Source organism: Falco punctatus (genome assembly GCF_963210335.1).
Source record: "Falco punctatus genome assembly, chromosome: 5".
Taxonomy (NCBI): domain Eukaryota; kingdom Metazoa; phylum Chordata; class Aves; order Falconiformes; family Falconidae; genus Falco; species Falco punctatus.
This window is the reverse complement of record NC_137584.1, coordinates 5,651,342-5,673,097: the sequence shown is the minus strand read 5'-3', so window position 1 is coordinate 5,673,097 and position 21,756 is coordinate 5,651,342. Positions and strand designations below refer to the sequence as shown.

General features: G+C 37.2%; 1 protein-coding gene and 1 long non-coding RNA gene across 5 annotated transcripts in view; one reads left to right on the top strand and one right to left on the bottom strand.

The window, feature by feature from the left end:
* Nucleotides 1-21,756, top strand: part of LOC308064662 — a 604,713-nt gene that overhangs the window by 298,613 nt on the left and 284,344 nt on the right. The window lies entirely within an intron of this gene.
* RNGTT (RNA guanylyltransferase and 5'-phosphatase) overlaps nt 1-21,756 on the bottom strand; it is a gene marked incomplete at its 5' end in the record, with an annotated part of 189,470 nt that overhangs the window by 41,790 nt on the left and 125,924 nt on the right. For all 4 annotated transcript variants that reach the window (XM_080389351.1, XM_080389353.1, XM_080389352.1 and 1 more), the window contains one exon: nt 20,085-20,185. In XM_080389351.1, coding sequence (XP_080245477.1) covers nt 20,085-20,185 — 101 coding nt within the window. The remainder of the gene's footprint in view (nt 1-20,084; nt 20,186-21,756) is intronic.

Genomic DNA, 21,756 nt, shown 5'->3' with positions numbered 1-21,756 from the left:
ACTAATGTAAGAGTAACATAGTGAAGATATTATATTAGGTATTATGAAATATAAAAGGGTTCAAGAAAATTCTGGAAAAGGCTAATACCTTCAGCACAGATAAGGTTGTGAATTTAAACTGACATGCATATATGGTCTGCAAACAACATGCGTGTCATTTTGTTCTGAAAGCATGAACAGCCAAAGAACTTGACAGTTCACAAAAGCAGCAGAGAGCCTTGTACACAGAATACTGACAATGGCAAAGCAGGGGCTTCACAGGCAAGACAGAAGAGCACTCTCCTTCCTTCTACAGTGCACTTACCAAACCACTTTTTCAGGCTATGAAAATATTCCAACAAAATGATTTACTCATCAGTCATGCAAGAACACTTTTTTCATGGGCAAATAAAAGCTATTCTAGTATAATCATCATGGTTAAGAGCAGACAAATAGATTGTGTGTGTGATTTAGGACATTCTTCCTCAAATTAGAGCACAAATGGAAAAAAAGCTAGAAGGAAGAGATACTATGCGCAGCTGGTTACATAGTAAATATGTAAAAAACCCTGGGTTTGAACTCCAGAGAGGAAAAAGGTTGGGAAGCGATACAATTAAGTCTCTTTTTTAAGAGACTGTAAACAATTTTACAATGCTATCTTCATCTCTGTGATAAACACCCCCGCAGAAACAAAACTTTCTCATTCAATGAATTCTGAATTTACAGAATATCCCAAGCCACGGTGACAGCATGGTGACAGCAATTAACATAAAACTGTATTCTAAATAATATTAACGGGGGGAAATGCAGTGGACAGCACCAACTACAGACTTGAATTTAACACCCTCAGCCTTCCCACAACAGTACTCCAACAGTGTGTGTTATTAGTCATATTAATAAGCATGTTGCTTTCTGAAACACATGCAACTCAGGCACAAACATCGATGCTGTGTGCTAATTGCCCTTCATAGGAAAAGCTCCCCTGCGTAATACTTGAAGGGCTTCACTGAACCACCTCACTCCCTAGAGTAAATCACTGCGTGTCGTTGACTATTTATAATGAGAATCTGGGAAGTAACTGATCCCTGAAAGACATACTTCCACTGAATAACGTCACCACAGTTATATACCAAACCCAATAAAAATGACATTCAGAGAGCTCGAAACTGCAAAATGAAGTGACCTCATATTTGAGGTAATGGTCTGCAAGTGATTCTACATCATGGTCAAAAATGAACGTGACCAATGTTAAGGTTTACTTTGAGCTAGGAGGGTTTCATTTGCATTGGTTTTGAACAAGTGTTTGGCTGCTTGGATTTTTGGGGGGTGAGGACTGAAGATGAATGCGTTCCTAGAGACAGGGAGATTTTTCAAGAAATACTCTTGTACTTTATAAATAAAACCACACATAAAATATTTCCAAAAGCACTTCCTTTTGTTTGCTGCATTTATGTCTACCGTTGATAATATTTTAATGTTTGTCCACGCTTTGCCTTACAGGCAAATCACATACAGAAGTATTTTGACTACATTTACATATAACTTATCCATAAAAAGTAGAAAGGAAAAGTAAGTAGAAACAAAAACTACCCAGTAAATAATCATACCCATTCTTCCACCAATGGAATATTATTCCCCGTAGCATAATGAGCAATTTGGCCAGGTTGGCCATAAATTATCTGAAAAATGAGACTGCTTGCCTTTTCCTTTGACAGGGTAAGATTATTACATAGTCTGAGAGATTCACTATTAGAATCTACTTCTGATAGTAAATGTCAGAATATCATCCCCTTCACCTCACTGAAATATCGGACAGGAGCTAGGAAGTATTCCCCATTTGCTGAAAGACCTGCCTGCTACAGGCTGTGCTGCAACTCTGCCCAGATTTATCCAAATATCACAAAGCAAAAGCACTTACCCAGCCCTGCAGCGGATTCACTGGAACACTGTAAATCTATGTTCTAGTCTAGGACCCCGTAAGGTCCTTTCACCTTGGCCATCTTTCAAAATATAACAGAGATCACAGTACTAGCAAATTCAACACCCAGAATTAAGTGAAGAATTGACACCATAACATGAAGCTGTAACCGAAGCTTTATATCAGACTTCATAAAATAAGAAGTCTAATTACAGATATTTTAAAGTCAAAACAAAGACGTGAAGTGTCTCAGGAACTACTTAAGAAAAATAGATTTCTAACAGCAAATAAGATATAGAAGAAATAAATGAGGTAATGACAAAAAAATATCATGTATGTCCAAGTATTTAAGTGGTAAAAAAAAATAATCAGCAGATTCACTTGATTGTGTGCTAATACAGGGAGCAACTAAGGAAGACAGGGAGACTGCTGAAAAGCTAGTGGCTTTGTACCCAAAGGAAAAAACCAAAGACACCTAGTCAGGACCTTTTTTGGGGGTTGTTTTTGGTTTGTTTTTTTTTTTTTTTTTTTTTTTTTTCTCTTCTCCAGTTACCAAAATAAAATGCCTGCAGAAATAGAGGTACTAAAAGAAAAGCTCTGGGGATATATTGATAATTGAGGTGAAGTAAATCACCAAACACTGATGCCACATATCCAGGATTTCTGACATTTCTTAATATGGAGGGTCTGACTTGCTATTAAAAAAAACCACACGCCAATCTTTTACACCCAAATAGGGTCATTTCTGAAAACTTAGCTCTGAGTCCCACCCTTTAGCAGAGCACTGTTCAGCGTGCCTGCCTTGGCCGTGCACGGCAGTGCTGCTCAGGAGGTTGCACATCCCCTGCATTCACACTGTGGCTGCATCTGCCTCTCTTTTGATCATTTTAATGAAAGAGTGCTTAAACAGTAGTGGGGGACAGGAGAGGCACCACACTGACATAATTGATTCAGACTGCCAAAAGGCTTCTGTTAGAGTCTTCCACAGTAATTTATTTTTAAAAAAATAAAACTAGGCAGTAAGTACTTTTATATGGAGGAGGCTACTTACTGTTATAGATCAAACCCTGATTAAGAGACTGGACAGGCAGAATAAATGGTCAGTTTTCATCTTGGCAAAGGCCAAGTGACTATTCAATTTCTGTAACAGACTGTTTAGTATATTTATTAATAATGTGAAAAAGTCATGAACAGAGAAAGGCTGCTGATAAAGCAAGTTATGAAGCAAAGGCTGGCAACTTTAGCTAGATTATAAAGTTCATCACTTTGAAAGGAAGCTGATGTTGTATTTAGAATCACCCATACAACCTTAGCATTACTTTCCTCAGCAGTGACAGATACGTGCTTTTTTGTGTGTGAATTACAGAAAGGTACGTACACCATTTAATGAAGGAATGTATTATAATGTGTATGAACCTGGCAACTAAAACTCTGCTTTTTCCTAACATTCAAAGGCTTGCCTTCAAAGTTCACTGAACTTCCTTTCCACATAAAGTTTTATCATTCCTTTGTCCTTGGTCTATCTATTTTAAAAAACTCCAAAACAAACAACAAAAAAACCCGCCAAAAAGCTAAACCCCGAAAGAAAAGCCCAAATTTTTGTTCTGCACAACTACTCCAAATCATCAGAGCAGAGCGGAAATGTAAATATTCAGCAATTTTAACACATGTTGCTACTGCTGAAAACCCATGACAAAGAATTGGCAGGAAAGCTACGATAGGGTGGTCTCATCTGGCTATAATCTCCCCCGTTCTGCCCTTCATTTGTCAGCACAGATGGTCCAACGGTTTTCTGGTTTTCCTGGTGCCCTGCATGCTGCACCAGTGGTGGCAAGACATCACGGCAGACCCAGATTTTGGCAGCTAACACTTTTAAGTAAAACAAAACGGGCCACTCTGCAGGTTGGCCAAATTTAGAGAGAATTCCTCTGCAGTACAGAAAAAGCAACTTCTGGATCCCATGGAGGCAACTCTACCATGTATCAAAACCCCGATGAATTACGGATACAAAAGCTTTTCAGAGAAAATACTGTAAACCATTTTGAAGCGCAGCATAAGGTACCCTGAGTAAATCAGTTGGTACCAGTATTCTTTTGACAATGCAGGGCAAACCAAAGATTAATCAGGTGATCCATATTTCATTTCTCATAACAAAAGAACAAAGGGTGACTGAATTACGCCAACTGAGGGAGAATTCAAATCTGATAAATACTTCATAACAAAACACATTAATTAGACTGGAGCTCATTGACACTGCCTTGGTGTGCAAGAGAAACAGGCACTGAACACACAGGCGCATCATAAGAATATTTAGAAGACCAACAATTTATCTTTAAAGTAAATCACTAAAGAATATAAAATGCACTTGTCTACATGGATCAGTATGAAAATTCCCACCTTCTTATTAAAGATCCTCCATGGGAAGGCCTCATGAAAGAGCACCCTTGGCCATATGCATGTGCACTGCCAGACCGCTCCAACTGATTCCTTTTTCTTCCTATTCACCCATACCGCTTTAATAATTTATACAAAACACATACTTTATTAATCAATCACGCACAACCAAATAAATGATCAAATTACAGTCTACAAGCCATTGAGCTATGGGATCATGAAGGAACTATGCAGATTGCAAACCCAAAGTGAAGTCCATAACGAACAACAAATTATTCATCTGGAATTGGGAGTGATACACACCCCACTGCCACCTACCCTGATAGAAGTGCCACCACCAGAATGCGTGAACACCCGTCTGCTACGAACAAACCTACCACCCAAAATAAGGTAGGAAGGCTGTCGGAGACTTGATGAACTTTACTGAATGCTTCACTCTTTTTCTGAAACCTGCACAGATGGTGCAAGATTTAGTTCTTCTGTTCATTACAAAATTAAGTCCCTCAGCCTATTCATTATATGAACTTTTCAGTGGATTTTCTTTTACCGAAATTCTTCAGGTAGTAATAAACACAGAATGAAGTATTCTGCATTCTGAAGTATTAAGAAATGCAGCTGAAGTACTTTCCTGGGTGTGACACTAGAAAGGTCTATTGCCTTGCAATACCAACTACCAACACTGTAATACTGATTATCCCATCTGTAATCTTAGAAGGCATTGGCAGCAAAGCTGTCCTGTCTTTCTGGTGTATTATTACGCTCTGAAAAATCAGCATCCTTACCCATAAGGCTCCTTTCTCTATAAAGGAAATCATTGCTTTGCTTCACTTCAGAAGTGCCACAGCTCCCCCAGCAACCCCTTTCTCCACTCCTATTTCTCTCCTTTATTACTGACTTCAACACGCAGCTGCCCCTTGTTTTCATTTTGTACAGGCTTTTTAAGATGGCTATCTCCCTCCAGTACATCATCCCCTTCTTCTTTCTCCAAACTTTAGCACCATTTATCCTGATTCCCAAATTTGGAAAGGGGAAGCATACTTTTCTTGGATCTGCCAGGAGGGGAGTGGGAATGCACTGGGATGCTGGCAGCTTGGATGGTGCTAAGAAACAAAGAGCTGCCAGCAAACAGATAGGAATATAAAAAAAAAAAACCCTTGAGGTACCTCTGCTCCACACACAGCATTTACTTCAAAGCAAGTGCCCCCAGGCTGGGAAATACTGTTCCAGCTTTTCTTGAGCAGCCACGATCTCCACAGCAATATAAAACTGATGCAGCTACTAAAACCACACAGGGCACTAGCCAGGCTCCTTTCTTCCTAGGTACTTGGGGCTCACTGAGCTCACAAACACCCCAAGAAGTCCCACTTGCTTGCCTGTGCAAGAGCTGAGGAAGAGAAACAGGAACCATCATCATCCTAGGGAGCTGCTTCTACAAACTTTGGTTCAATATAACCATTTTGCAAGCTCTTCGCATGCTATTGGTAATCCTAGTCTCTTTTTCCAATGCCAGCTTTTTAGACCTTACTTGACATTAACCTGTTTTGTGACACACACTCTAAGCAGTCAAAGAAGCTAAGGCCTGGGTGACGAGCAACTTGCAAAAAATGTATCTTTCCTATAAACTTTGCAAAAAAATAACTGAATTCTTCATAAAAAGTGCTGTATTATTACCACAGAAAGAGAGCATCTTTTCATTTACTGGCCTGAATTACGAATTGTTATTATGTAGGGCACAAGTGAAAGAGCAATTATAATTAAATGCTAACTGCATAGGACAAAAAATTAGTAACTTCCAGTCCCCGGCTGATAACTACTGATTTAGCTGGTATCAGGATGACCTGCTCTGTGTCTCCTTTCATCTATTTCTGAGAAGGTTTATGTAAGGTAAATTATTAAGCTATTAATTAACAAGCGTACAGTAAAGCAGAGAGGGTTTTTTTTTCCTTTTTGCAATATGCCTCCAAGACATCATTTTTTACTGCAAGAAATTTTGCATGTCCTTTTGGATTATAATTTGCCTTTGCCAAAATAAGCCTGCTAAAAATTAGTGCAACATGATCCAGTATGTTTTCATTTTCCAAGCAGAAGATGCTCATGGTGGTATTATAAACTACCTGCACAGATAATAAGCCTTTTTAGGTAATACAGCTAACTGCAGTTAATTACAGGTATTAGAGAAAAAAAAAATTACATTGTTCATGATAAACATTGTGAATTTCATTCAGGTCTGATTTAAGGTAAGACAAAGTCTCTAGGAAAAAGTAGTATGTTTTCTTAGGCTAAATGATATATCTGGGAAAAACAAGGCCTGGAGCATGCAAGTTAATCTTGAGTATGAAGGAAGACTTTGATGTCTCAAAATTTGGCTACTTTTTAAATATATATGATAAGCATAATAACATAAGCTATTGCCTTTTCCTATATACAGAGTCTTATCTACATCTTCAGACCGTCAGAGAGAGAGAAACTTATCAATCGTAATACAGGAATGCAATTTCAGCTATTTCATGGAAATCCTATGCATTTTAACCAGGACTTTAATCACTTTGGAGTAGCAACTGACAGCAAATAAAAAATAATCACCTTTACTGGCAAACCAACCCTGAACACTCACATGCAAATACGGGTGACAGAAGTAAAGGAGACTGAATGAAACTTCAGCAGGAACAGAAAATTGAGTCTACCTGTATCACAGAAGATGAAAAGACAGAAGAAAGAAAAGGGCAAACTGGTAGAGCACATATTCCCGTAACAGATGATGGGAAACCTACACATTAACACATCCCTGCTGTTGAGTTGAGTTTTATACCAGCTAGGAAACCCAACAACAGAGTGTCTCATACCTTCTTTTACAACCTGGTTTCTTTAGGGAAGTGCAATTTAGGAGTGGTCAAAGTTGTTCCATTTACTCAACTACTACAGATCTACCTGTCCCAGCAGAAGTAATGCACAGCCCCTGGGGTCAACTCTTTTTGGAGAAAATAAATTTCTTTTTGATGCTACGCTCCAATCTCAACATCCCTCTGCTACATTTTACATGCACAGAATAGGATGACACTGACAGTTCCTACAATTCTTTTTTTTTTTTTTTTTTTTTTGTCTAATATATTTGATTTCATTCTCAGAATATTGCTTTAATTTTTCACATCTGGTACTGACACTGGAAGAAGACTTATCTATAATTGATGTAAAATGCACAGAAAAAGAACTAACTCTAGGTTTATTTTGTCTGCACACACATACTTTCCTGAACCACTAAAACAACATCTATTAAACAACAATTAATACAAATGCTTCAAAATCTAGTTTTAATTGTTCCTGCAGAGAAATCCTTTGTCTGTTTGAATATTAAATAGGCCATTCCTTTCTTTGAAGTTACTTTCAACACCACCTTTTTATTATGACAGAGAAAATTTATTATCAGACAGCAAACAGGCACTTCATTCAGATATAAATTACTCAAAGCTAAGATAGAATGTAATGATTATGTTTGACATTTGAAGACTAAAAGAAAGGAAAAGAGAATTATCTTCCTTAGGACCAGAATGCAGGAAGAAGGGGGTTTTAGACAAGCTAGAGAATTCTTGTTTATTAACTTGTGAAGAGACCCAGGCTAAAGAAGCCTGAGTGAGGAAGGAGTGCAATCTCATACTTGAAGCTTGTGGGAGTTGCAAAATTATTTCTTACCCAACTTTCTCAAGCTTGTACACATGGCACAAACAGATTTTCTGCACTTGTCGCAATATCCCAGCTAGTCTGTTTTCACTGCAGCTGAAACAATGGTTATCCTCCTCACTACACATCATCCTTTCTCCATTCCTCAGTTTTTAATAAAAACTACCTTTGTCTAAGCTTATCAGTGGTCTTTCCTTATATCGGAGACTAGTTGCTATCTGCAGAACCCCAGAGTTTGGGCGTGGTGGGGTGATTTGTTGTTGGTTTGAAGTACAGCAATCTTCAGTAGAAAGCTGCCATGGCTACCAGTAAATAAACAACAGATTATCTGAAACAAGGGCAGAGAAAGAAGCTCTCTAGAATTAAAATTTCCTCCACCTCACTTCTTCCCCCAACTCATCCTTCCTCACTGCTAATAGCTTTCCATAACTTCTGTACTTCTGTCTTCATAAGTCCCTTTGGTAATAAACTTCAGGAACAGGCTTTGTCAAAAAATCCAAACCAACCTGCCAACTTCTTCTGTTGACAGAGTTGCTGTTTTAGAGCTTCAGAAACCAAATTTATTTTTTTTTAAGTTAATTTTAAGTTTAAAAAAAACTGTTTGTGATCCTGGAGCTATTACATCAGAAGAATTAACTTTAAATTATTACCACATTCTTGCCCTTTTGTCATATCCATCTCTGGTTTTCTGCCAGAAAAATCTATGCACTTTGTCTTGCAAGAAATTCATACAAATTCAAATTTAGTGAATCAAAGGAGTAATTCAGATGGAGCAATAATAGATATATATCTTCTGCATTAAACAACAGTACATAACTAGATTGCACTGTTTAAACATTCACATGGAAAAAACTGCAAAAGGCAAATTAACCTGCAAAGTCTACATTTATATGGATTATATATGGATTTCTGGGTTGTTTAAAATCTTTCTGCATGCAAGTTTCTCGTAAAAAGAATCATCCATTTTGTAACACAGTTTTCAGCAATAAACACAAACATTTGGACCAAATGCTATATAAAATCCTTTGGGAAATGAATGATCTTCAATCTATACAATGGAAAGCAACAGACAGACAATGCTATATAATTTCAGTATTAGCTCTTTTCTCCACTAGTTAGGGTTTATTCTTCTTCCTCAGGCTTGTCTAGTAAACTTGTCAACAATATGTTTTTAAGCAATGGGTACAGGCAATGCCATGCTTTAAATGCATGGACCACATTTATTTTTAGTCAAATGAAAGTGTTTTGTAAGTGTAAACACTGGACACTCCACTTGCCACAGACCGAATACAGATGTGCCTTTTGCCAATACAGGCCCTACCAAACCACAACAATTCGCCAGCCAAATAACATCAAAGAATCTTATCTCCCAAAAAGCAGGATATCATCTTCAGAAGACATTTGGAAAATTCCTCCATTGTGAATGTCTCTGAATATTGCAAAGAAACAACGGGCATAAAATACATGTAAAAAAAAAATGTAAGTTTTATAATAGCTTCCTCTTATTTTTCATGTAAGAGAGGTAAGGTAAACAACAGAGAAATTATTACTATTTTTGCAGAAACCATTCATCATATCCTACTATAAGGCTGAGTGAAAGAGGAAAAAGACCAGTTTTGATTATCTAGTTTTAGTGACATAATTTAAATAACTGAAGCTTAATACTGCTGCTGTTAAAACAAGCTGCATTTATGACCTATGTCAGCTGGAGGAATGCATTTGCATGCCATACCATTACCTCTTTCAAAACCAAAACATTATTCTAACTTATCATGATACGCAATTCATCTTACAAAACACAATTTTCTTATCACTTAATGTGTGCAATTTTTTATCAAACTGGGTATTGTGCAGAAACTAAGCACAAACATCTTGCTCAGTGAAGCCTGAGAGTCATTTCTGCTTCTCTTCTTGAATGAAAGCAGAACGAACAACAGTAAGTCCTGAATCAGAACTGTGTACAGATCATTATCATCACAAATGAAGAAGTCAGCAATATTATATTATTAATACATTAGTTGAGAAGGGTTAACCATGCCCATAGCAAATTTTCCCTTCTGGAGGGGTAAGAATAGTTCAGAGCCTTCATTAGGAGATACCCAGTTCACTTCTGAGTCCAACTATCCTGCTCTACGCCCCAAATCAGTGATCTCCTACCACTGAATATCCACTTTCAAGCAGAATTTTGTACTCCTGAGTAAAAAGATTAAAAACTTGAGCACTTGAGATCTGATGCTTTAACACTCACCAAAAGGGTGAAGTGCTTTTATGAACATCTGTGAGAGACAATGGTTTTGATATGAAGACTTGAGGGGGAAAAAGTAAAATAACTAAGTTCACTAGCCTGTTTTGTTCTCCTCATTCCAATCTTCTCTATCCTGTAATTAGAGATATACACATTATATATCATTTATAATCCACTGACAAATATTTGCTCACAGTGCAATCTTTTAATACTTTGTGGAAAAAGGCTTTATTTTAGAGTATGAAAATAGCCAAAGATTATAGGTTTGAAAATATTTAGTTGTTATAAGGGGGGAAAATGCCATCTGCTGGGTACAGCTGAGGACTGTCCTTTTCTTATTAGTACACCATGCTGCCCTGAGCGAGTTTTCTCTTCACTTCAGAATTCATTTTCCCCCATCCTGAAAACTGATTAGGATATACGTATTGCTTTTGGGGAGAATATAAAAGCAACCTCATTAAAACTGTGTAACACAAACCTTCTTACTGTCGTATGTCTCAGAGATCGGGAGGTCTGACAATAGGATGACTAGCGTATGAATAATGATGCTTTTAATCTTTCAAGAACATTAGAATTGTCTCTAAACTCCCCAGTATTTTGTATCTACACATATATAAATTTTGCAGTTAGGTAAACAAAAAAAGTGTTCAGCTTATACATACAAAGCAGAGCAACATGCTGGCATTTCTTCTCTATTCGTCATATACAGCTTTTCTACCGTTCATAAGCCAACAGTGGAACATTGGTTGGTGGAGTATAGATGCAGAACCAGTTAGTTACCTGGCTTAAAACCATGAAACCAAGGCATTGAAAACCATATTGCTTAAGCAGGAAAAACATCAAAAAGGAGAAGTCAGGAATGTCCAGTTAAGAAATATACTTACACAAAAAGAGCTAAAAATCGGAAATAGCAAAGTCTGATTTAATAAAATGGATAATCTTCAAAATTAAGAAGTATGACAAAAGGAGGACAGGGTTCCCACATGTAAACATGAGGAGGAAAAGAGGAGTCTTGTTTTGATTTGTAACAGCCAAGGGAATTCTTTTACATTTTTGTTTGTGTTTTTAATTTTACAACACAAAGCAACAGCTGTCACCTGTGTGTGTACACACACATACATATGCATTTAGGAATATACATTTATAAATAAAAAAATCTGATTCATTTCATGTGAAGCTTAAGCAGTTTACATCCTTTGAAAACTGGGTTTCAAAGTTAAAATAAGCACTTATTTCTCACATATACAATAACGCTGAAAATTAAGTAGATCCTGTGTTTAAAAGTCTTGAAGTTGATTTCAGAATAGAATTCAGTACAAAACCTTGTTTGTACTTCACACTCAGTGTCATCAAGACTGCTTTGTAAAAAGCAAGCAAGCAAAAAGTGTATGAAAACAAGGAATTTTGGCCTTTTTAAGATCCTCTAGTAGGATAACATGCTTACGCCTGCTGTCAGATGGAATCAAATCTCTACCGTAAACTATTAATGGCTTTTTACAAAGCACTAGGTGTTCCGTCGGAGCGCAGCATGCACACAAGCTCCATACCCAGGAGTTACTAATCTTTTCCCTGTCACTTGGATAAGTAACAACGTGGATTCTGTGTCACCATTGACTCATCAGGCCTTGGTTCTTCAAACCGGTCCCCCACAGACAGATACATGCACCTATAGCCTTACTGATTTCAGTGTGTTTCTACAGTAAGGTAAGCACCTTTTCCCAGATAAAAACTACAAGCCGGCCATTAGCCAAAAAGATGACAAGTGTGAATTACCAAGCCTACCTAAATCATTAAAGTAACAGATTTATTTCCTCAGAATGTCCCGTAAAATGCTATTTTTTTAAGAAAAAATCATCATACATTTTTTATTTTTTTAAATCGGTCATCACAACTGGAATCTCTACAAAACCAGAGATAGTAGATAACTATACAAAAAAATAATTAGGTAGGTTTCTTTTCTAATGTCTCTGAGGTTTTAAGACAAGTGCATGTACCGAGAGTTTCTCTTCACTATCACACAGGGAAGATGAAACTGCTGATGATCTCCCAGTGTTTTAGAAGGCCACAGTTGCATATATACTGTATTGATAGCACTGTCACGGCTGAAGTGCAAACAACTCACATCAGGGTCATTTATTTTATTGACATGTTTTGCTGAATCCAAAATACTTGTGAATTCAGGAAGACACCGAAAACTGGGCTTCTAATTCCTAAACCACTTTCAAAACATTCTGATGGTATCACAGCAAACTGAATGGCACCCTTGGAGTTATGACCATCATGAGTTATTCTTATCTTTAATATATTCACTCTTTAGTACTTGTACCTGTTCTTTTATGATTTGTGAGTTTGGTATTATCAGAAAATTAAATAATAAAATGTTCAGAGTAAGACTGGTGAAGAGTACAAAACATGCACAGTATCTTTGGCTGTCCAGCCTGTTTGTTCTTCTCTACCACGGTGATAATTTTTTCCCCTCTTAGTTTGCTTTGTTATTCTTTGAAATACAGCACAGCATGCAAGGAAGTCATCTGAGCTGAGGGTTTTTACCTAAATATAAGTTTCTTTAAATCCAAACACCATGAAAAATAGTTAAGCCTTCAGATCTGTAATAATTCTATACTAATGCTCTTTTCCAGACATGGTTTTAAATGTACCGATCTGTAAACTCACAAAAATACACAATAAAATCTCACTAAGCAACAAACTAAAAAAAAACCCAAACAACTGACTATTGATTCATACTGCAGGCAATTAATGGAGGAAAAAATATTCTGAGTTAAAGTATCATTTATGGCATACTCACAAAATCTGGAAAATACTCCTTGTTCAAAGGAGACCAAATACTTACTACACACAAAAATGCATTTCAAAGAAGCTCATACCAATTTCTAAAATCCATTGAAAGCACTTTGAACAGGATGTTCAAGAATATTCTCTAGTAACTCCTATAATTTAAAAAATTAACTTATACTGGTGTAAAAGCATGCTCACAAGCGAGTTTCAGTAAGTCTGAGAGCAGCATACCTATTCTTCAAGCTACAGCAAAATGAAGATAGAAACTTTCTGTATTTAGATTAAGCAATTTTCATATTATGTATCTGGCAAACCTTTACAGCATATAAAAAAGAACAATGTCAAATTCCTCTCTGTAAAAAATGCATGTTATTTTACTTGGCAACTCAAAAATTGTCTCCAAAAGAACAATCCCACAATTTCTAAATTAAATATAGGTACAGCGAGTATTCTGAAAAAGTATCTATCTACATTAAAGAAAGCATGAAGAATTAAAAACAAAAATGCTTTAAAATATTTAGGAGCTAAATGTCTACCAGTTCCATATCATTTGCAAAATATTTAACATCTGATCTGCAGATAATCTCAAAATAACTCTGACTGGAAAGGACCTTTGCATGTCATCAGCCTCATGCTCAAGACAGGGTCAGCTTCCAAGCTCTATCGGGGTTGCTCACGGCCACACCCAGTTAATTCTGAGTACCTCCAAAGATGGAGACCCTACAGCTTGTGTCCTCTGCTTTTCATTCTCTCAGCGTGCATCTCTGAGCAGCCTGGCTCCGTCTTCTCTATCACCTGCTGTTAGGGAGTAGTAAACAGCCATAAAGTATTATGCAGCCTTCTCTTTTTTGAACAGAGTGAACCCAGTTCTCTCAGCCCCTCTTTGTATGTCATGTTCTCCATGTTCTCCAATCCCCTCGCTGCCTTGGGTGGCCCTCCACTGTACTTGCTCCAGTACCTCAACATCTTTTTCATACCGGGGAGCCCAAAGCTGGACAGTACTCCACATGCAGTCTTGCAAACGCTGAACAGAGACAAGGAACCATCTGCTCTACCTGCAGCCCAGTTATCGGTTGGCCATCTTTGCCACAAGGGCTAACTGTTGCCCCAGTTTCAAAGCTCTGCCCCCTCCAGTACCCTGAGGTCCAGTTTGCGTCAATAGTCCCTAACCTGAACTTCCTCACCTGGTGGCACTAATTAATTTCCCTGCACGCTGCCATGAAGTTCAGGGACTCAGAGGTCCAGGAGCAGACCTTGCCAGTCAAGACCAAAGCAAAGGCTGAGGTGTGTACCCTCAGCCCTTCTTGTACCTTCTGTCACTACATCTAGTGCTGCAGCAGCAGCGCACCGCTTTCCTTGGTCTTCCTTTCATTACCAAGGTACCTATAGCAGTCCTTGACTCACTTTCAACTCCGGCTAAGTTTTGGCTTTCCGAATTCCTTCCCTCCACACCCAAACTCTGTTCTCATGCTCTCCACAGAGCCCTGTCACGGTTTACATATTCCTTACGCTTCCCTGTCTGCACGAGTTGACCCAGGAATTCCCCATTCAAGCATGCCGGCTGTCAGCCACACCTGCCCATCTTCCTTCATGTCCTTGTACGATCTCAGGAGGCTATCCTGGAGTATCAACCAGCTCTCTTGGGCCTCTCTGCACTTTCGGGAACCTGCCATGGGATACTACCTACCCGTTCCTTGAAAAAGCCAAAGCCAGCCATCTTGACACCCAAGATCATTCCTTCACTGCCCGCTTCTCCCACCCCTCTCCCAGATTCTACCACCTTATATTGTTTAGCTGGGGAAGGCATCAGCCCTCAACTTCCATACTCAAAAGCAGGAAGAAAGCTAAGCTACACGGGCAAATAGGAATAATGTATCCATCCAAATGTAAAACAGGATAGAGAAATGCATGAGAGAGAAGAAAAATTTAGAGGCATCTGGTATTTGGGAGCTTTTCTTAATCTCAAGAGATAGAAATGGATCTTTAACAGACTGGATAATCATGATGACATGACCAATGGGAAAGACTACTTTAAGATGGCAGCTAGTTTAAGAAAAAGGAACAGGGTGTATAAAACATACAAGGCTACATTCCATTTGGCAAGCATATAGATAATTTTACGATGATATGAGGCAAAGCTTTTAAAAATCCGGAGAAATGAGTAGCTAAAGTCGAATAATTATCTGACAGATGGAGATTGCCCAAGGCTGCCACTTGAACGTATAAAAAGATGAGACTGAGCTCATTTCTGAAATCCAACATTAGAAATTCCAAAAGCATCCTGAGTATTAGTTGTGGAAGGTACAACATTATGTTCAGTGTACCAGAGTATAAATAGAGGTTAGATTCAAAGCCTTACTTTGAAAATAGTTTTTAAAAACTAAAACGTTACAAGATTTTAAATATCCTCATAGCAGCAATACAGCATAAATACTTCCTACATAAAATGTCTACTGGCTTCCATCACAACGCCAATGGTGGCAGTTGCGCATGCATGTATCTACCATAGCAGCAGTTGTGTTTCCCCTTTCTGTGTCACCACACCATTCTTTCCACACAGCATATTATCTTGATCAGTGTGCACAACCCTGCTCCTACATTTCTTCAGAACTAGAAGTAAGACCTACTCTTGTAACCGCTGAATGCCTGTAGGTACTAGCTAAACAAATTACTCCTTTACTTGCATTTGCAACTCTCACAATTCTATAAAAAGTAAGCAACTTCGAAGCACACGCTTCCTCTAACAACAGTCTAGCCACAAATGCAGTTAATATATTCAAACCTGCACTCTTCCTGCTGACATCCCAGCACTGTGCATCTCTGCATCTATTTGCAACATCTTGTCCTTATTTGTTCCATAATTGCTGTGTGACATCATCTGCATTCAGCCTCATAACTCCACTGTACCCAACAGCAATGCAGCCCCAATCTTGACTCTGATCTTTGCAGGCTACAGGAATGTAGGATTTTATTATTATTTTTTTTTTTATCGCCAGGGTACTATTTGTAAAGCTCTCTTTCTGTGACGGATGGCACACATATGAACAAGTTTGTGCTCTTTGATAATGGATGTTCTCCAAACAGGTGAAGAGGCAAAGAGCTCACAGCCCAAACTGACAATTTATGAATCACATAAAAGGGGGAATGGAAAGAGAGGAGGGAGCAACAAAACATGGGCCAAACAAACTATCATGTCAGTTCTGCAGATCTTAGCTGATTCAATTAACTTCTGTGATTTTTTCAGCTAGTTACCAATTATTTTTTTCAAAGCAGAAGGGCAAGGAAGACTAGCTTATGAAAAGGATATCACCCTGTGACAGACACATAGCTATATGAGAGCAAATCAAGAACATCACAGCTATTTTGAACCAGCTGCAGCTTCCCACCCACCCCCAAAGCTCCTTCTAATTTATAGAACAAAAAGGACAACATCACATCTAACAAAAGGAAAAGGTTCACGCGTCTGTATTCACGGTATCTGTATTTCGTTGTTGATTTGTAATTACCAATGCACCCAAGATTTTAAGCCCCTGCTGTCAAGATCTGAAGACCCTACTATCCTCAAATGTAATGCACTTTTATCACTTGACAATGCCCAAGCTACACAGAACTTTGCCTACACACTGTTTGTTTTTTTCTCCCCAGGTGTTCTACTTAAACATGGATATAATAATAATACAAAAAATAGACTTGCAACTAACAGAGAGTTCATATCTACTTCAGATTACTTTTTTTGAAAGAAACAAGCCTTTATTACTACTTCTGTCTTAGAAAATGAGTAAAATTATTCTTTCCAATACTTCAAGGTTCTACATAAAATTTGTATTATTCGGTGATTTGAAATAGTATCAAATTCACCCAGTAAAATATTCATTCAAAGCCAATAAAACCAAAACCCTGCTTGTAATTTGATTTTAGAATGTCTGATTCATATAAAATTAAGGGACTCGCACAGACTAATTTAAAAAATGCAAAAGGAAGCATGGACATTTAAAAAATTCTGGTTTGGGAAGCTACCACAGATCTGGCACTATGTAGACATTTTCTGCTGATACTTGTGACATTTAAGTAAGGCACAGAGTTGGTTTGAGGTTTTTATTTTTTTAAGAAATATTCTTAGAGTCAGACATTTTGGGAAAAAGCATCTCTACTGTTTAAAAACAGTCTTCTCTGTACTGTAACTGAGATACTGCACACCGCAATTACACACCCTCTACAGTCTCTTCTGATAAGGTCATTTAACTTGTAGGTCATTTGGAAATGCAGTTGATGTGCTTAAGTCCCTGTTACTTTATTTTCTATGAGTATCATTACAATTTAGGAAAAATACAAGGTACTATTATAAGATCAAAGGGCTTCACTTCACATTGCTGATGTGAGACCATTATCTTACTAAACCTGAAATGACAGAGAAGTGCTGGGAAGTGGGTCTACCTTTTAAAAGCACATCTAATGTGAGGGCTTTTCAGTTCAACTGCTGTGTATCACTAGAGAGAAATGACGAAGTACTCTCTTGTTTAGCTGACTTAATATGTTGTTGCTTTGGGGTTTTGTTGGTTTTTATTTTTTTTAAAATAGAATTAACTATATTGATGTCATGAGAAGAGATTGAGAGACAGCATAAACTGGAATTCTTGCAAACAACATAAAAAGAGTTAACCTAAGCATCATCCTGATGCTTGGACAGGCTGGACTACGACAATACACAGGGGACAATTACCATGGCTCAGCTGATAACCTGTAACTCACTAAGGTGCAACAATGCAATTTCTTTCAAATATGTGCACTGAACAGGAGTGTCAGGACTAGGTCACTGAGGTTACAGAAACCCTGCCTTTCTTTGGGATGCAATAGTTCCTTTTTTTCTTTATGTTTATTCTTTGTTACGCAGCCTTCATCTTTATAGGGAAGCTCATTCTAAAAGTAGTTCATTGATTATAATCCAAATCCTTCTTTTTAATTCAATGGTAAAACTCCTTCCAATATCAATACTGAAATAACTGAACCCTAGATAAAAACAATTAGTCATTCATCCATAACCAAACTACATCTGGGGTGAAACACAGCTATTTTGCAGTTAACATTACTACTGCAGACTGATTTATGGATGGAAATGCACAACTGAAAACACAGGGGAATTTTAGGTAAATGGAAAATAATCATACTGACTAAAATCTGACAAACTCCCTAGAGGTAACTCCTTTATTCATATGAAAAATGCACAAGATTGTTTACAATTGTTCAGGTTCTCAATTACATTTGCTATCCAAAAGACAGGCCCAACAGCTGACAGTGCTCTAATCTTATGCTACTGAATAAATAATGCCCCTATATGCTTTTTTTTACTGTTTAAGTGAACAGGGAACTATAAATACAAGGGCTGCATGGTTGGAGTTTTGCAATACACGTTCATCCTGTATCACTACTAGCTAGGCTGTAAACTGTGAAAAGATCACACACACTTGTAACATAGGTTTAGATATGTCTACAATTCAAGACGTAAAGATAAGCCTGTAAATCAGAACAGAGGACTTGGAAACCACAGACAATCCTTGTTCTCGTTGTTTCAAGCTGTCATGTATTTGAGATCAATACTTTGACTTTGGGTCCTCATTTGTCAGTAGGAGATCAATACAAAGGCATACCTTCTATTTCCGTAAATAATATTGCTTAACCGTACCAAAACAACACACAAATTCTGTAACAGTACTTTAATCACATCTGTATTACTCAGCTGTCAAATGCATGCCAGATTTCTTTTTGATTACTTGAGAAGAAAAAATTCTACCTAAAAGACTGAAAGCAGTATCAATGCTTACTTTTAGTCTCAGCTGGGGTGGGGGGAGGCAGGAAGCCTAATGTTGTTATGTTAGCATTGCCAGTAGCAAGACTTTCAGTTCATCGAAACAGAAATGGTTGATATGTGATATAACTAAAAATTATTTATGGTAGTGCTCAGAACTCAGGAACTGCCTTTTTACAGTCTAAAATTAAAGATGCTTCTTTTATAAATCTAGTCAACAACTTCAAAATCAGTATAATTCTGATGCTTCCTCAAATGACTTCAGATTTTACCAAGCGATAAATTGGATACTCAAATTAACAACTGAAGCAGTTAAATCTGGAGTATTTCATTCATTCATTGTGTTTAACTGGGCAGAAGCTACTGTTTCATAGGTCATTACTTAACATAAATACCTCTCTCCCAACAATGGCAAATTATTTTTTTCCACCCAGTACTTCATTAACTTTTCTTTTGTTGGATGAATGCACTTATGTTACTAATAGCTGTCAACTGTCACGCAAGATGAAGTAAAACTTATCTGGAAGAACTGTACTTTATTTATCAAATGTCAGATTTCTAGGATTATTTTTTTCTTATGCATGTGACAGGAACATAAGCATTAACATATTTAGGTATTACACTATTTACAGATTAATTCAGTTAATTATTTCCACAATATGAGTAACTGAACATGGAAACTGCCCCTATTTAATATGCAGTGACTTAACTAGGCAAACAGTATGTAGAACTGATGCAATGTAAAGATTTACATATCTTCTGCCATTAGAACTCACTGGTTTTGATTAAGACTTTAATGGTTTTAAAGACAATACCAAAGAATACCTATTGAGTAAAAATGTCAAGTTTTCTTTTTCTCTAAGAAAACAAGAGCAGTTTGTCATTTGCAGAATTCTAAAATGGAAGAAAGCATAGGTGGTTGTTATTATTTTGCAGAAAACCAATGGAAAATAGTCATTTTATATAAAAACTTAAGCTAGTACAGCTTGCCCACCTTCTGAAAACACAAGGGGTAGTGCCAAATCCAAACAGAGCTTTTTAAAGAGATTTTATGAAACTCGATTTAAGAATGAGTGAATTTATGTTATAAACATCTGTCATTGTTTTCAGTACAACACAGATTACAACAGTAGCTTATAGTTTCAGTAAACAAATTCTACAGAATATAGAAAGGCTTAGCCCCAGGAAGTGCCCAGAAATATCAGAGGAGAGATTCACTGCTAAGGGACATTCACATGAGTGCTATACATTTGAAAAGGGAAGAGGTTACATACCCTTCTCCACCAATTCTTGTTATCTTTAGACGAAAATCAACAGAGTTCAGGCTGGGTGGCTTCCATTTTAAAATATCATCACATCGACCAGGCTTGTATTTCTGTAGCAAATTGAAAAGCAGTTTAATTATGCTTATTGGTTTTCACTGGTTTTAAAAGTAACAATTCAGCATTTCAGACTATATTAGCTGTCTCTAATGAATTACAATACTTATTGACTGAAACAATGAATTCCATTACCACAGATGTAGTTGTGCTTCACTACTTTATTTGCCTGGTCCCTTTTAAAACTGCTTAGCATTGTAGACAAGCCATTGCATATAATAAAAAGCTGAGAAGGGACATAAAAATTAACATACTTCATTATCTCTCTCTGGCTAATGGAAAATTTCATGAAAAAAATAAGAGAGCACAGAAACAAATGAAAATACTGACAGGACATACAGAAAAGATACATTTCTGAATAATTTTATGAATGGTATTATTATTATTCATGCTGCTGGCTGACACAACATGAAAAAGCCAGCAATCACCATACTGCCAACTATCAGAAAGGCCCATCAGAAGCATGTTCTTTCATACCAAAGTAATTTAAGTTATGTAAAGATTAAAGAACATCATGACATACAGGAATATAAATAAGGGAACACTGTTGCTTAAGAGAAAGGGTATATACTTGAACCAAAAGTTGCAAAGAGCAATTTTCTCTTAAATTAGAGCTTTGGTTACTGATGGTCTCTTCTATCATCTGCTTCAATTTACTAACCTACCATCTTGTTCATCCTCAGCTAATAGTGACAGCCAACCTGCTAACCCTCTCCTTACTACAATACCTTTCTTGGCAACGGAGAAAATCAGTATTAATATGAATAAGGCAAAAGTAAAAGTATAACATGTAGATGAGAATTTCTGGTTGATAGGTATTTATTAATCCACAGTGAGAAAATTCATGCAATTTTACCTAAAAAACCCACAGGAATGTCCAGCGTCTTTTGGTAACACAGTGGTTGCGAGCATCACATTGCACCCATGCCATGCTAAATATTTGCAAGACACAAGATCTACTAATGCTAAACCTAAAAGTTCTAGATCTGAAGTGACAAAAGCAGATGAAGAAATTTCTGTTTTCTGATCTAAGAATGGAAAGTTATTCTTCCCAAAAAAATGCAGTATATCTTTGGCTTATCATTTCTTGATGAAAAGATCGTGTCTGACTTGTGCTAGACAGTAAGTAAAGGCAAGCTTTACATAATTCAAAACCCAAAGTAGTTCCAAACATTTTTAGCCATAATTCTGCTACGCATGAGAAAAATAATCAACTAAAAGTTTCTTCTGGAATTTGAACATGGCTAGCTAGAGAATATTATCTCTTATTTTTTGATCATAGCTTTTAGATTGTTTGAAAGCGACAGCTTCAGGTGTTCAGTTCTGGCGGTCCCAGACATCAGCATGAATCACCTGCCCAAATCACTATTCTAATCATGCACAACTCTGCACTGAATTTCTCTACAGTCTTCTCCTCCTCAACATATGAATAAAATTTAAATGATTTATCCTTGTCCTTAGAACAACATACAGGAGCTGCTTCTGACACATCTTACTATGCCTGGTCCCCTTCCACATCTTTTATTTTATTCCTTCCCAGACATCTTCTAGTTGGAAATTGTCCCTT